The sequence below is a fragment of the Dermacentor silvarum genome, chromosome 1 (assembly GCF_013339745.2).
Source record: "Dermacentor silvarum isolate Dsil-2018 chromosome 1, BIME_Dsil_1.4, whole genome shotgun sequence".
In the NCBI taxonomy this organism is placed as follows: domain Eukaryota; kingdom Metazoa; phylum Arthropoda; class Arachnida; order Ixodida; family Ixodidae; genus Dermacentor; species Dermacentor silvarum.
The window spans coordinates 206,627,029-206,644,170 of record NC_051154.1 but is presented as its reverse complement, the minus strand read 5'-3'; the positions used below and the strand labels follow the sequence as shown (position 1 = coordinate 206,644,170).

The 17,142-nt window shown below is 45.5% G+C and overlaps 1 protein-coding gene across 3 annotated transcripts in view; it reads right to left on the bottom strand.

Moving 5' to 3' along the window:
- Positions 1-17,142, bottom strand: part of LOC119436686 (protein ROP-like) — an 80,260-nt gene that overhangs the window by 15,088 nt on the left and 48,030 nt on the right. For all 3 annotated transcript variants that reach the window (XM_037703649.2, XM_049659669.1, XM_037703650.2), the window contains 2 exons: positions 16,072-16,173; positions 5,093-5,187 (listed from right to left, as the gene is read on the bottom strand). In XM_037703649.2, the coding sequence (XP_037559577.1) occupies positions 5,093-5,187; positions 16,072-16,173 (197 nt within the window). The remainder of the gene's footprint in view (positions 1-5,092; positions 5,188-16,071; positions 16,174-17,142) is intronic.

The following is a 17,142-nucleotide window of genomic DNA, read 5'->3' as shown; positions in this document are numbered from 1 at the left end:
AGCCATCCTTCTTGCGTACTAATACTACAGGAGACACCCAAGGACTGTGGGAAGGCCGAATGACGCCACGATGCAGCATATCGTCGACTTGCGCGGTAATTATCTGTCGCTCGGCTGCCGACACGCAGTATGGTCGATGGCATAATGGTGGATGGGAACCAGTGTGGACGCTGTGAGTGACTGTCGCCGTACGTCCCAGGGATGGTTGGTCGCAATCAAACGACGAGCGGAAATTCTGAAGAAGCGCAAGGACTTACTGAGGTATGGAGGTGGCATATCGGCGTCCAAGGCAGATTCAAGAGCGTCTGACAACGGCGACAATGATGATGATGACGATGTGCACAGCAAGGGACAAGTGAGAGCATCGAGCTCATAATAGGCCGTGTCGTCGAAGTATCGAGAATGTGAAGCGGGTCAAGGGGCTGAACACGACCGAGTGATTCTCCACGCAGTAAGGTCACAAGGGATTGAAACAGGTTGCACACAAGCGTAGTGGATAATCCAGATACAGTGTTGAGGACAGCAAACGGGAGAGGTAGAGCCTTGCGACATAGAAAAATAGGCGACGGTGTAAAAAGCACCATAGCGTCTGGTGCGGGGGAGCAAGATACGGGCACAAGAACCGACATTTCGGGTGGTATGTCCGTATCGGAGACAACGGTGAGCTTGGCATCAAAAAGCGGGAAAAGCGCCACTTCGGCTTGAGCACAGTCGATGATGGCACGATGGTGAGACGAGAAGTCCCAGCCGAGAATGATGTCATGTGAACATGAAGGCCCAGCACGAAAAATTCAACAACAGAAACAACGCCGGCAAGCGGTGCTACATTCTGCGCACTCACGGTGCGCAGTAGCAAACCAGAAAACGGCGTGGTGACCTTGTGAAGCTTACGACAAAGCTTTTCATCCGTAACAGAAACTGCAGCCCCAGTATCAATAAGCGCAATTGTGGCGGTTCCTTCGGCCAAAACGTCCAGTAAATTGTGTGGCAACTGTGCAGGCCTTGTAGAAGTCGCGGAGCTGGCAGTTCGTGCCTGCAGAACTGCAGCAACTAGTTTCCCTCGTTAGGTGATTGGCGACGACGTAAGGGGGAAAGCGAGCGACGCCGCGGTGACAGAGAACGATGGTTGCCAAAAGGGCGTCGAGGAGACGGCGAATACTCTGGGTTGGGATGCATGGAATGCCCGGTAGCATCGTTGGAATAGCCATAGCCAGGCGTTGCGACAGCAGGGTTAGCAGGTGGCATGCGACGATGGCAGAAGCGTGCGACATGGTCGGCGAAACCACAAGCGAACATATGGGTCGGTTGTCGCGTGTGCACCAAGGGTTCTGAACTTGGCTTCGAGGCGGAATAGGAGGTGACGCGGGAGTTGGCACTGGTTGAGGTCGCACTGTCGCAGGAAACGCAAATGTCAGCGGTGCAGGTCACGCTGCGACTGCGGCATAGGTCAGAGGTGCAGCCACGGGAGGACAGGGTTGAGCCAAAGGTGGCGATTCGGCAAGTTCCTCGCGAATGGCTCTCCTAATGGGAGCAGCCAGAGATGTGTCAGGCTGTAGGGATCGATTGCCGAGAGGCAGCATAGACAGTTGGCGCGCCACCTCCTCATGAATAAAATCCTTAATCTGAACGGAGAGTGAGGACTCTGGCAAGCAGTTGGAGGGAAGCGTGAGGCCCAAGAGAGAGTGGCCGGGTGCAACAGCGCTGCGCACAAGGACCCTTTGTCAACGCAGCTAATCGAAGCTCTGGCAAAGAGTGACGACAGCAGTGACAGATGAAGGGTTTCGCGCGAGAAGCATTTAAAATGTGTCGTCCTCGATGCCCTTGAGGATGTGCTTCACCTTGTCCTCTTCACTCATGGTAGAATCGACGAGGGCGCAAATTTACACGACATCTTCTATGTAGCTGGTGTAAGTCTCGTCGGGCTGTTGAGCGTGCTGGAGTACACGCTGTTCAGCACGGAGCTTTCGTAAGGCTGGGTGGCCGAAGACTTCCGTGAATGCTGCCTTGAAAGCGGACCGGGTTTGGAGTTCCCGCTCATGATTGTGGAACCAGAGGTTCGCAACGTCAGCAAGATAGAAGATGACGGAACGCAACTTCGTCGGATCATCCCACTTGCTGTGATCACTGGCGCGCTCATAGGTAGAGAGCCAATCTTCCACGTTAGTCTCACCGGCTCCTCTAAAGACAGGAGGGTCCCGCTGCCGCTGGACGGCGCCGCAAATGATGGGAGCAGCAGAAGCTGCAGGATGATTGTCGGTAGCATCGAGCATGGTAGCAGCTGAAGCAGTCGGCAACGTTCAGCTGCGATGTTCCAGACTGAGGTCGGGGATTGCAGCACCTTCCACCAAATGCGATATGACAATTTATTACACACTGACGTCTCACGCAATCGAGGCAGTTCACGAACACTGATGGCGCGCACAGTGACAGACGCAAGAGCACTTCTTCCTCTTCTTCACTACACACTTACTTTTTTACTAAAATGCTGTTCTATACAGTGAAGCACAAAAGTAATTGGAACACCCATGTATTTCGCCCCACACTTTGGGAAATATATATATATATATATATATAGCAGTGTAAACACGTGCATGCACACACATACACACACACACACACACACACCCACACACGCGCGCAATTAAAAGGTACTGGGACAGCAGTAGGTGCACAAAGCTCTGTGCATAAGTACCATGCAAAAAATGCCTGACCTTTCACTTAACTATCCATAAATTTGTACAGAATGTTCACTGCAATTTGTTCCGGTAATTGGGGATCATATTCAACAAACATATGCATTGAAGCAAGCAAATTTGAAGCGTTTATAAAAACATTAACATTTTCCTGCTTTACGTTTAAACAAAGAACGCTCCTGTTTTCCATGCTGTCTTGCTCAGATATTTCACTGTTTCAAAGCCATGTGGTCTACTGCATAGAGTCTTGGGGATCAACATGCCCTTCGTATCTTACACCATTACCCTGAATGCGAAATTGAACATTATGAGTACAGTAAAAGCTCGATGATACGAATCTCATGGGGTAACGGAAAATATTCGTATTAGCCAAAATTCGTATCATCGAAACACAATTAAAACTACTGTCGAATCTCGATAATTCGAACTCGAAGGGGCCCGAAAATTTGTTCGAATTAAAAGGACGTATTTTTGAAGTATTCGTGCACCATAGCACGATGCACGAACGGTGCGAGTCGTGAAATATCGCGGCGCACAAGCGCATAGCAAGCGCGGGCCACGAAACTGCCCACACCCGGCTAAAGGTCGCTTCCCGATAACGACAGAAAACGAAGTTTCAGGGAGCGAGCGGGCGGCGCCGGCACACGGGTGCGCGCGGAGACCATCGAAGGTGAGGGAGGAGGGCGGCAGGGAAGCGGATTTGGCCGCGTCAACTCCGCCGCTTCGGTGGTTCCCCTCACCCTCCCTCTCACCTTCGACTCCGTGCGCGCCCGCCGCCGTGCTGGCGCCAGCTTATTTTAGCCGCTCCCTGAAGTTTCGTTTTCTGCCGTTATCGGGAAGCGAGCGTTTGCGGGCGTGGCAGTTTCGTTGGCCCGACTGTGCCTCCGCCACTGCTTCCCTCTGCGCTGCTGCCGCAGCGTGCAAGGTCAACATGTGACTAGAAAATAGAGGAGAAGGGTTCACTGCCATTTTATCCGCGTGGCTGAGACGTCGGCACTGGTGTGTGCTAGAACACGGTTGTCTAGAACACTAGTCGGCACCGTACACGCTTTCACGCTTGTTCCGGCGCGATGCAGAAACGGCGACCTTGTAATTTGAGAGAGAAGGAAATTTCCGCGGCGGGTTCTTTTTTTTTTTCCGTTCCTTCGCGCGCGGCATTGAGGGGGTCTCTCCTGAGCTTTTGCTCTATGGCGGTGTCGGAGCAATGCCGGTCGGAGGCGCCGCCGCGTGATTTGGCGCGCTGCTAAGAGCATTGTCGGTGCGCGGTATGTTCGAAATAAGCGTGTTCGAATTCGCTTGCTTCGCGTTGACGTTGAACGAAAGCACGTTTTTCATGATAGTCTCGCTGTGCAACAATTGTGCTCAGTGTTGACGTTGCGAGGCCTAGCTCCTTAGCCAACTCCGTCCGCTTCCTCTTGGGATCGTCATCGACCTTTCGAAGAATGTCTAATTTCTCTTTAAAGGAGAGTGCTTTCCGCTTGCGAGACATAGCTCGCTGCGACTAGGCAAAATGGCGCAAACACGAAGAACGCGGCCTGAAGCGCAGCAGCTACTCCATCTGACGGCTCGCAGAAAACGAGGAAAAGTACAAAAGCACCAAAAGCGCCACCGCTTCAAACTCTTCGCGCCCAGTCGCGGAGTCCGCGCTGTCCGGCGCCGCGCCGCGCCTCCGCATCAAAAGAGGAGAGAAAGCGCGTGACTGCGCGCTGTTCTCTGTCGCGGCCGTCGGTGGGGCGGCGTTTATTCGTATCAACCGACGCAGGCTGAAAATTGATTCGTAACAACCGTTCTCTAGCACGTTGCAAAGTAATGGGGCTCGGCCGGGACCACAAAAAAATTCGTATCATCCGGAAATTCGTATTAGCTGTGATCGTATCATCGAGCTTTTACTGTAATTACTTTTTCCCCCTTTAGTCGACCTACAGATGAAATTTACCAGCAGCTTTGTGTACTACCCATTTTGTTTCTCTGCACATACAAGAGCTCACTTGTAGTCAATAATCCAGCTCTTTTAGCCTGCTCATCCTACCTGTTCGTGAAATTAGACGTGCTTTAAACAGTCTCTTCAACTTGCCTCTGTCATAATGTGCATGACAAACGACATCAAATTTCAGAGAGCAAAAATAAAGAACAATCTGCCACGTATAGTGTTAAAACTAAAAGAAATTTCAAACTTAACGTGCAAGTTGTTTTTCTTAAATACCCAGACTAGCTTTTCCGCAAGCAAAACAACATCAGGAACACAGCAGTAGTGTTGTGATACAAATCGTGTACTTAGATTTACGTGCATGCTAGAAAACTCTCGGTGTTCAAAATTATGAAGTTCTCCACTATGGCATTCCTCGTAGCCAAGCTGTGGCCATGGGACAAAAACTCCCCATTAATTATAACAGACTAACCTTGTTGGTGCTGACCTCCCATACCCTGTGGGGGGTACACGCCCTCCACTCAAGTAAGGGAAATGCTTCACATCAAGCTTGTCCTCGATGGCGTCCTGCGAGAAACCATGCAAGATTTACAATACTACAATAACACTAATTGCATCCAAAAGCTGCAGCCATACCAAGAGGAAGAAACCGAGGACTATCACCACGTGAATTTTTGTACCACTCATACTAAATAGACAGACATGTAAATTCTTAAACATTTTATCACTTTCAAGTTAACAGCATTCACTAGACATTCCAAACACTCCTGTGAGTGCAAGTGCAGGATGCAAATGCAGAATACTGAGAAGCATAACTCAGAATTGGAGACAAATATAAAAAAAGGGAAATTATTGCAAGTAATGCAATGGACATACTATTTGGATGGACACTCTTAAATAATTCCCCACCCAATGAATGCATGATGTGTGATGCAGAGCTAGACTAAGTTGTACTGCGCTCAATGAGCACTGACGCAAAATTTTTCTCTAACCTTTTTTGCTCTCTTAGGTTTCTGCCGACTCCATAATCACAGTATTAGTCCTCAATTCCTCAATGTGCAACAAATCATAAATAACACCTTATCTGAGAAATTCAAAAAGTGTGCCAAATTTCTTGGCATATGGTTTGTTTACAAGGGCTTTTCTGTATGTGATAAAAATTCGGGATTAGGGTATCACATGGTATCCCAGATGCGTGGGTTGATGCAGTAGTCAAAGCCACATTGGGATAGTCTTGCAGAAAGCTTTAGATGATAAGGGAGAGAAGATAAGATGGATACTGCATGTTTTTAGAGAAGTGACTAGGAGACCAAGGTTATTATCATTTGTTGAATGCAGGTAAGTACAGAGTGAAAGAGGAAAGAATGGTTTATGCAGTGTGCATGCAGCTTTTGGCAACACAGTCATTGTGTGGCTTGTGACCGCTGTACCTGGCTGTTTGGCACGTGCGTCAGCAGTTCGCGATATTATGCGACGACTACTTCCGATTTTCGCGACGTTGACAAGTGCCCTTGTAAACAAGTTTTACAACAAGAAGCCGCGTTCCACTTGGCATGCATTTTGAAATGGTCACATTAAAAGAGGATATAAGTGGTGATTATTTTGAGCATTCAAGAAATTCTGGAATGACGTTGCAGTTAAGGGTTTCTATCTAATAGAGAGAAAACAAATGTCATACAAAAATGCTTTGTCAGTACCTTGCAGAATGCCTGCACTATCTCTACAATGTTCTGGGAGCAACCCAAGCAAAGCAGGACCACACTCTAGCGGGTTATGTGTTCCTACTCACAGTGTATGTTAATTTTCAGCCACAAATATAAGTCACATATATTTCACTTGAATATTTAGTTCTAACAGATTTCTTGAATCATCAACATCACAACAGATAGCAACACAACAGAATATATAGATTGTTTTTCCAGGAATGTAGACTCCACAAGTGAAATTCGGAAATTATTCCAGGCACGAGAGCAAATTCCACTATTTCACATGCAGTGTAATTGGGAAACACTCAATTTGAAATTTGCTTATACAAATTATGACTAAAAAAAAATAGAAAAGAACCGCTACACGCTCACACCGGCACTGCCAGATGTCGATCTTCTAACACATTTTGCAAAAACAGCTTGTGCCTATTAACCAATTAACAATTAGAAAGTCCTACAATGCATGTAGCCTTTTCTTTAATGCTGTTATCCTTGCTAATGTTTGTGTTTCTGAGGCATTTCTGACCTTGGTGTGTGTACAACTGTACATGCAGCACCAGAAGGGGATCTAGGCATGCTGCAGATCGTGATGTCAGGATGCGGCGACAATGCTGTCTGTTTGGTGCAGACAGCCATCATCTCCGAGTGGTGTGCATGCACGTTTGTAGCTCATAGCTGCCATGTTCTAACACCATGTTTATGAATCATATCTGAAAAATCAAGCGACATCATACGACGTTCCAACTTTTTGGTCGGCATTATGCATTGGTTTTCTGGAGTCGGTGGCAGTACTGCAGAGTTCCGAATACACATGTGGGTCCAAAAAATGCATTTATAATACTTTAGAAATATGATTTCTCCTCAACTAGACATTAATAATAAACTAATATTATTGGCCTTGTAGTGTCATTTTCATCACCGCGAGTTCCCATCATGCACCATCACCACCAGCTCTGCACATCTTGCATGGCTCTTGTCGTGAGCCGAGAATAGAATGCGATTTCATTCTCCGCCTAGCTGGATGGCACAGCCTTTGCCTTGAATAAATGCAGGGATCCAGGAATCACGCCTTCTACCGAGTGACCCGCTGCCACATGGACCTTCAGCAGCTCTTCAAGCCAGGTCCCACCATTTTGGCCAGTACAAGGGGGATGGTTCACCCAGCTCAACGCAATCCTGGAGCTGAACAAGTAGGTGCACTACCAGGCTCTGGCTTGCCAACAATGATGGACAGCGACACCGGTGGCAATGCGGTCTGGCTCCCTTGACTACCTGCACGGACTACCTCATCACCTGCTGTTTCCAACGTCTGTCCATCGATCGACCCACCTCCCGGTCCTAGCTCATCTTTGTGCAGCTTGACTGGCAGCCAAAGGTCTTGCTTGCGACAGTTTTGTTCCCATTTGCCAGGGCACCAGCCTCCAAGTCATCACCCAGGCCCTGTTCCCTGCTGACTCTGCTACTCGTGCCCACGCCTGCCAGCACCATTGCGGACACATGCCACTACAACCTCTCCCCACTGCCGCAAATATGTCCTATTACCTTCAATTGGACCAGTCACCTCTGTAGGGGGCGGGGAGCCATCAGTAGCATCATCTCAATCACAGCAAATTCCCATCACGTGCCATCATCAGCACCATGCATCTCACGTGGCTTGTGTCGTGAACAATGAATAGAACACTTCGTTCCCTGGCTGGGCTGGACGCCACAGCTGCCACTCCGCTTCGCCTTCCTGAATAAGCTTAGGGACAATGGCATGCCTTGTCGGCCGCAGTCACATCATCTTACAGTTTTAATACGAAAACCGTAAATGGACCCTAAAAAATTGGGCAATTTAAGATTACGTCATGATACTTGGCAGGTACGGTGTTGAAAACGTCCCATACATGTCCACCTGCTACTACTTTTATGTCCAGCCTCAGTTCTTTTACTGCGATAGCAATTAAGAGCTTGAAAACTGGGTTTGCTGTTACAGTCTGTTCATTAGCCCATCCATCTGTCTTATGCTATGCCAACAATGGCGGCTGCTGTCGTGCCATTGTCAGATCATGTCCTAGTCCTCAGCTTCACGATTGCCATAGGGTGAAGAAAGAACTTTCCTTACTGTCACTAGAATTCAAACTCGTGCCTCGGTGGCAATGTGCAACTGGGAGCTGGAATCGTGGAAGTTAGCACTAACCTTGGTGCTATGACACAGCTTGGTAACTTGTGAGGGGTTTTGCACCCCTAACTAGGGTGGTGGTGTCTGTGCATTTAAAGGGGGAACACAAAAAAAAAAAAAGTTATTTTAAAGAAAAATGCTATATTCATTTAGGAACTTAGTTCCCTTGAAAACAAGCTCTACGGGAGCCGATACATATGTCCAACCTTTTTGCTCAACGTTCGAAACAACCCCTCAAGCTTAATGCTGTTGAGTGGCTCCCTATAAAGATTGCCTTCACATCATGCACAGGGGCAAATCTTTTTCCTTTATTGAATTTTTTTTTTCATAAATAAAGAAATTCAGGGTGCTCGGTACAATGAAAAGGCTGGGTGAGGAAAACTGACCCATTTCTGAGAGGCTAAATACTACGTCGCAGACAAATCAGTGCGAGCTGGGGCAGTGTCGTGATGGAGAAACCCCAATCACCCACATTTCACAACTTCGAGTGCTTTCCTAGCCCATTTTCTGGACAGTCTGTCCAGGAGGAACAAATTCCTGCCGCACAATTCCACAAAACTAAACAGAGAGAGAGAAACAATGACTAGTGTCTTCACACTAGTGCACTTGTCATATTTTTTTTTTTTGGCCTTGGTAAAGAAGGCGTCTTCAATTGGCTCGAAAGGTGTTCAATTTTGGGGTCATACCCACAGCACCAGCTTTCATCACCTGCGATTATCTTCGAAAGAAGGTTTCGGTCGCTCTGGATGTGGTTTTTCAAATTCTGTCACAAAATTACACTAGTATTAATTTTTTTTTGTCCTCTGGGAGCAAGCGGCGAACAAATTTTCTGGCAAGACATCTCATGCCCAAGTCCACACTTGAAATCCACTCACAAGGGCTCCAACTAACACCTGCAGCTTCTGAAGCGCTGTCGATTGTGTAGCACCAACTCTTTTTTTTTTTTTTTTTTATCGAACCTTTTCAACAATTTCGTAGGTATGACTAGTAGTTAAAGGTTGGCCGAAATGAGGATGGTCTTAAAAACTGTCATTTCTCCTCTTGGAACCACCTAAACAACTCAAACTTCTGTGTGGCTGTGTGTCTCCTCCATGAACATCGTTTAAAGCATTGCAAGTGTTTGTGTGATCCCTTTTTGAAGGAGGAATCGAAATCTCAAGGAAATTCACTGTCCATTATGAACAGATGTGTCACGGAGCGGCATAGTTTCGAGTAATCGACACGCCGATTAACGGGCGTCAAAAACGTTGTGGTCCCATGGTGCGGCATATAGTTTCGAGATAGCGACACGCTGATTAACGGACTCAAGTGGTTGCGTGTGCGTCCGTGTGGTGCAGTGCGGGGGCGCGACCTCAGACAGCGAGAGGGGAACCTCACCGTTACCTCGCCCTTGATTAAAAGGGGTGCGGCCAAGACTTATGGGAGGAGTCATGAAATAATTAGGTGAACTCTGCATACCTGCAGTTACCCGACATAGGGAACTAGGGAAAGGAGAGGCTATTTAAGCACAGGTTTTTGGCCATGCTAAGGAGTCTAGAAGCTTAAACCTATGAGCTGCTGAGAAGCCATCGGGGGGCGAGTGCCGTCCAGTATCACCTGGGCCGCCTAGCCACGTCGGAACTGAGAAGCTATCGAGGGGCTAATGCCATTCAGTATCGCCTGGGCCGCCTAGCCGCATCGGAACTCCAAGTAATTAGTTGACGTACGAGACGACAAAGCAGCATCTGCAACGAAGTTCATGGTAGTTCGCCTCAAGTTAGCTCAATCTGCTTGAGGGAAGTCGTCCAGATCTAGACTCCCGGGAAATCCAGCCCAGCAATCGCATCCACCTCAACAAGATCGGCTCGCCAGCATTCTTCGGGAAAGCTCTGCGCACCGACTTCAGGGTTTATGGACTTGCTGCTGCTGCCCGGCCACGCTTATGACATCGTTGTTTTCTTTTGAACTTTATGTTAGTGAACTACTGTTAAGTGCATTCTTGTATATTTGATCCACGCCCTGCTTCATGTTTATACCCACTGTTATTTGCTCATCATATTTATATGTCTTCATCATTGTGTTATATTAAGTTCAGGTGTGTTAGTCTGCCTTGTATCTTTTTTTAATTATTGTATTTTATTAATTTGTGTATATTTATCAGCCGATAAATATCTTGTTTTTTTGTTTACTCCAGACTGACTCTTTCACTGTGTTCGCTCGAGTACGGAATGACCAACCGGCTTGTATACCCCGTCGATCGACTTAGCGCCGACGACGAACGGGTGAGAGCCGTGACAAGATGTCATGATTTCGCAAGAGTAGTATGACAACAGATTGGAGAACTATCACTACAAACCCGTAAGGCATTCTACGGTGGTGTCAGCCTGGCTGCGCACTTGTGAAGCATTCACTTACACCCACATAGCGGCAGAGCACAGCAATACAATTAAAAAGAGCTCCATCAAGTCAGTCCGTTATTTGGAGGAGGGGGGGGGGGGGGTCCACTCTTGCATCTTGGATGCAACAACAGGCAATACTGTGGCATACGAGGATGATAATGTGCATGGAAATGGCAGAGTCTGCTGAGAAAGCTAGCTGCAGTTTCAATCAAGGAGTTCAGAGCTGGAGGAACTTCCGGCTGATTTTTTGCAGCCACCTAATAGGTACTCTGTTTTAGTGCATATTGCGAACAGCGTGATGTATGAAGTCTTGTGTAATGTTTCATTCTGCAGCCATTTTATCATGGTATCATGACACTTTCTGTGTAAAAGCCGTTAAACCTCTGAGAGTGCCATAATCAAAACTAAGCCTGTCCAGAGTGAGGAGAGTAGACAAGCTCGACTCTCCACTTTAAAACTACACATGCCATTTGTACACTAGTTAAGCTACCATTCAAAAACAGTGAGCCCGCACTAACTCGAATTGCAAAACCTTTACAAATTTGCGAGCGAGCGTCGCTGAAATTTGTCGTGATCCTCTAGATTTCAGAATCTGACAGGTGGCAAATAGCGCTGAACCTGACAATGAAACAGCGTAACTGTTGGCGCCGGTTACGCACGGAGCGATGATCGAGTCACATGATGCGCGGTCTTTTTGTCTGTCGCACAGATTGGCCTTACAATAACCCGCCTGTCTTAAAGTTGGGATATCCCTTTTGTATTTTGGAGAAAAACCAAAAAGCAAAACTTTCTATGCAAAACACAGGTCCACTATTAAACTGAGAACCTCAACAGTATTCAGTACAACGAAGTGACATCACTAATTCATTGCTTTCAGAAGAAAAAAAAGCTCTTGGTTATATGCAACTGAAATTATATTGATAAAAACATTTTCCAGACCTTCATATACTAGAACTGAGCTGTAATCAGTGCTGGCATATTAATTTGGTGTTTTCTTTATTAAGAGTTGTGGGAATGCGCAACTCTCACGCGTCTCCTGTAGTCCGGCTTCTCCGCGTGGCTAAGTGCCGGAGGCGGTCGTAGTGGTTGCGGCGCGTTGCGAGAGATGGCACAAGTGTCGCGATGCTAACGCCACCGAACGGCGGGTTGACTTGGGAGAAAAAGGTCGAAGGCTCTTCCTCTTTTTTGGCTTGGGATCGGCGACCAACACGCACGAAGGTTTCGCGCGTGCGCCGGCCCGCTTCGCGGGACCGTCTCGCGAGGCTAAGAGCAGGACACCGGTATGGACGAACACGGATCGTTCGAACGCGCCACCGTTCGCGTGACCGTACATGTGAACGACTAGGCGATGGTGTCACAGCATGGGGCGAACATATTCGCTCGCTATCGGGTCGCGGTGAGTCGGACTTCCTTGATTTGTCGTGCGCCCATGTGAATGTTCTACTGGTAGTAATTCGGCTAGCGTGCATTAGTGCATGAAAGGTGCAATAAATGCCCTTTTGATTGTTTGCACTACTCTATTGTCGTTCCTTTGTCCCAAGAGCACGTGTGAGACCCTACAGAGTAGAACATACTGTATATCTCGATTTTTATATAAATAATGTACAGACTCCCGCATTTTTAGCCATACCACGGGAGAACACTATAACATGGTCGTACGTTGTCCTGAACGGAACATCGCATTAGACGACTTTTGCACAGGAGAGTGCTTAGTGCACTTGAGAGTACTTCTGCCGATCTTGCTAATTATCACCGCTTAAAGGCGCCAAAAAGACGCGTGATGGACGCCCACGCGATATAGCTAAACTTGCAGGAGGCTGTCCATATGTTACTGATAGATTGCTAAATTAATGTTATGTAATGTTAGGAGACGTCCGAGCATGTGCAGCACCGTGTTTTCTTGCCCACAATTTTCAAGCATTAAATTTTTTGAAAATTCTAATATTCAATATTTGATTCAAAGTCTGCTATTCAGTATTTGTGCTCCTCTAGTTAATACACAGGATTTTTTAAGTTTTACGGAATTTAAAAAAATTGCCTGTTGCAGATTAACATAATTCTAGTCCGCAAGCTAAATTATTCAGAGGCAGACTTTTGCACGAGAAATCGAAACACATACTCAAGAAATTAACAAAACTTCGCTAATTACCTTCTGAAATAATTACTTTACAGCACATATTGTAATTTACGAATTGTAGCTGGTAAGTTTGCAAGGCCCACCCGCTTAGAATGAATCTCCAGAATGGCGCCAGTTTGGAGCGATATCCGCCATCAAAGTCGCCGTAAAAATGCACTGCTGTTCCACTTCCTTTTTTTTTGAAAACGCTCTTTAATGCACTGAAGCACAAAAGTGGAACGCCCATGCATTTGATCCCACACTTTCGCAAATAATATTTCGAAACTGGTGTCATTCTGGAAATTCATTTCACGTGAATGTGCTTTGTAAGCTCACCGGCTAAAATTTGCAAATGGCAATATGTGCCATAAAGTAATTAATTAAGAAGTTAATCAGTGAGTTTATGTTTTAATTAGTTGAATATATGTTCCTATTTATAGTGCTAGTGATGTCCGCCTATTTTAATAGTCCAGCTCAAGGACAACAATTATGTCAGCTGCAACAAGCGATTTTTAAAAATAACGTAAAACTTAAAAATGATCACCCTGTACTTCAACCACTCTTTAGCACTGGCAACATCACTGTCTAGAGCGCACTTTCAAATACTTTATGTGTACCCTTGCAGCTTACTGCTGATTGTATTGCCGCTCACAGTGAGCAAGCAAAATCCCATTGCTGGTCATGGAACTATGCAGGTTTCAGACGAACTGTGAACATTGATAAAATCTTCAAATGAAGTAATGCCAAAAAAAAAAAAATGGTAAAGAATCAAACACCGAGTTCATAAAGCTTTTCCTTTGTAAGTGCTCCTTTGCCATTGGCTGGCCGCCTTTGCTAATATGTCCAACATTAGGATTTGCTGTAAATGGCTCTTACGAACAATTATAGCCTAAGAGCCTTTTGTGAATATGAGCCGAGCGTCTATGTCATCTCGACGTTCCTTCCTGCTCTTTTCCTGCTCTTTTGCTTTCCACGTCTTTCCCTGTGGGCACATATGGCTTTGCATTTCGCAACAACAGCTCAAAAAAACAAGACACCAAGATAAAGGAGACAGGACAAGTGCTTGCAAGGTCAAACATGTTAACAAATACAGTGTTTGTCCAGTAGTCTTCTGTGTCTTTGTGTCTTGTCTGGCAGTTTTACCTACTCGCCCTACTTTCCATCTTATTGCAACATGTAGCTTTGTCCCCAACGTAGAAAAAAAAGGCAGTAAAAACAGAAAAAAGCACTGGTACATAACCTTGGACATCCAACATTTTTTTTTTCTTGTTATAGAACATTTAGTGAGTGTTAGGCATTAAGGTTTCAATAAACGTGGGGTTCACTAGAAAAACACATTCAATTAAGGGGGCTAAAAATACAATATGCTTATGAGAGCTAGCTCTGCACGATGAAAATCTTTCTACTTGGCCAATATAGTATATACTACACGAGTTCGCGGTTAAGGGGCTTTAATGTCCTGAAACATCTTGCAATACATATAGACAAGATTTTTGCACTTCCCAGCCAGACTGAGCAATGCCCTTTCTTGCTTTCTTGGTGCATGCCTACAACAGGGCAGCCATACGACAGCACTGTGTTCACAGAATGTTTTTCATCAGGACATTGAAGCATTCCCAGATCTGTTCATTAAAAGGCCGTACAACATTTGTAGGAAAGCGGTCTACTGCAGTATTTTAATTTTTTTATATTTAAACTGCACTTGATTTGTTTAACTGTGCCTTGTACAATTTCTGTCAATATTCAAACAGCACCCTTGCAAATATGAAAAACAGAATCTCACTCACTGCTGAAGTAGACTTCTGTTAATATTTCAGTGAAATCGATATCGACCAAAAGTCCCGGCTAGCGCCAATACATTTCTATGGGCCCAAACTATTGTTATTTAGATACTAAAATTGGCCTTCGCCAGATAATTTGACTGCTCAGCTAGGACACACCCAGCCGCAATTATGACGCCAATCATGACCCCTTTAGTGGCAGTGTCTGTCTTGGAGCTAAGGGATGGTGAGTACGTCACATGGCAAAAAATCTGCCAAAGACGCCTATTTTCGGTCCGCCATAGGAGGATTTTCAAGAAGGAATGGTAGCTCACAATGAATGACTACAGTATTTACCCAGTTCTAATGCACACCTTTTTTCCCATAAAGTTGGTCTCAAGATTATTTGCGCGGTGCAATCGGATACAAACCCAAAGCCACGCTCGCTGCGTTCACGACAGCCTACCCTTAGAGCCAGCATAGCCAGTGTCATCGCCCAACAAGATGGTGACAAAAGTCAGTTTACACTTACCTTGCTCGCGTAGCGTAACAATGACACACCACTTTCCATTCTTTAATTACAAAGCTCATTCAATAGATAAGTTGTTTTACATAAGCTAGCAACAACAAGTTGCATCACGTGTTTTGGGTGTTCTATTGTTGCAATCAAATGTGCAATGGGCCGTATGGAGGACATGTTGTAACATGTCCTCCGTGTTTCATAGATGGCAATGTGCTGTCTGAGAGTTATGACAATGGACATTAAGTGTAAATAAATATTTATTCTGTGAAAATAAGGTTCGCTAGTTTCATCTTTTTCCTATTGCCAGATTTGGAGCCATGCAACATGTTCCTGGTTAAGAAATTGGGTACACGTCAGATTTTTACTTTGCTCAGAAGCTCTGATGTCATTTCTATGTTCGATTACTTTGAACAGATAAAAAGTGGGTGCACATTTGATTCAGGGGCGTGTTAGAAAAGGGCAAATGCTGGCAAAATAATCGGCAGTGTGTTTTGACATTTTTTCAGCCTCTTGTTTCATCTGACCTGCAGGATAACCAATTTCGTCGGTCCCATCGGTCAAATTTACGGAAGTTGACTGTATTTGTTATGTTGTTCTCCTGCTGAATCCAGCTCATGGAAATTTCCCTCAATACAAGCACACACAAAGAAGATTACCGGCTTTGAACACAAATCCGGTGTTCCCTTTCCTATTAGTGGAGAGCATACAAATCCAAGGAATCATAATTCAAGCCTTAATGTTTATGTTTCTGCTCTCTGCAACTTAGCTCCACTAAATATCAACTTAAAGCAAACAGTTGGTTCTAACCTCCATGATGTCCTTCAAGACAGGAGTCCAGCGAGACATCTGGTACGTCTGTTCCGTTATGCGCTCTTTTCTGGGCACATGGTAGACTTTCTTGCGGCTTCCCTGCAATGGCACACACCGTACATTATGTCTAATGTAAAAAAGTGTAAGGCAGTGAGATACCAAACTACCATTTTCAGTGGTGCACCGAAAAGTACATGCCATTCAAGAAACGCCTTGTGCTGGTGACATTAGCTGTTAGCCAACTCCACCCGAAACCCTTTCTCAATGCATGCGGTGGTATAATGCTTCCATGTCAGTGCTAGTACCATACCTGAATAAGTGAAAGCTCCCAAAGAAACTTTAGCAGCAGGTTAGCACAGTGTAGGGTAAGAAAAGTATGTTACCTACTAGCTTTTCTTTAGCATAAATTTAACATATTTACTTTAACACAGCAACTCATCACACTGCATTAACAAAATGTCAGACAATCAGGGCTTCCCATTCTACATTTATCTTAAACATACTGCTCAAAAACATGAGCCTTCCATATGCTAAAAAATTACAGAAAATCAGAAGCAGTAAAACAGAGTGACTTAAGTGCTCCACAAATGTTTAACACCATACTTTCCCTACAAGAAATGGCCGACCTAAATGTGATACAATTAAGCACATGGCAACAATGCTAAGATGATGCCTAATGAATTAATCTGCATATTTTCTGCTTCATTTCGTTTTCTGCTTGTTCACTCTGACAAACATTTCTAAGGAAATAAGCAGTTCAATTGCGAGGACAAGCGTTGATGCACTGGCTGTCCATGGCGTACTATGACCTCTAAGATTGAACAATGGAATGCAGTCTGACATCATACAGTTGTATTGTCTACAAGAACTTCTGCAACCAAATGCAGCATCACAATTCAAATTCACTTTGTAAATGGTGTAGCTAGAAGAAAAAACCCTAGAGCTGTTACAACAGGTGCTTGTGAAACTTGTTCCGACGAAATGTTTTATTCCATTACGAAGCACTCAGTGGTCTTAATACAAGATGGCCACTTCGACAGCTTTCAGCAGAAACGAGGTCATATAGCC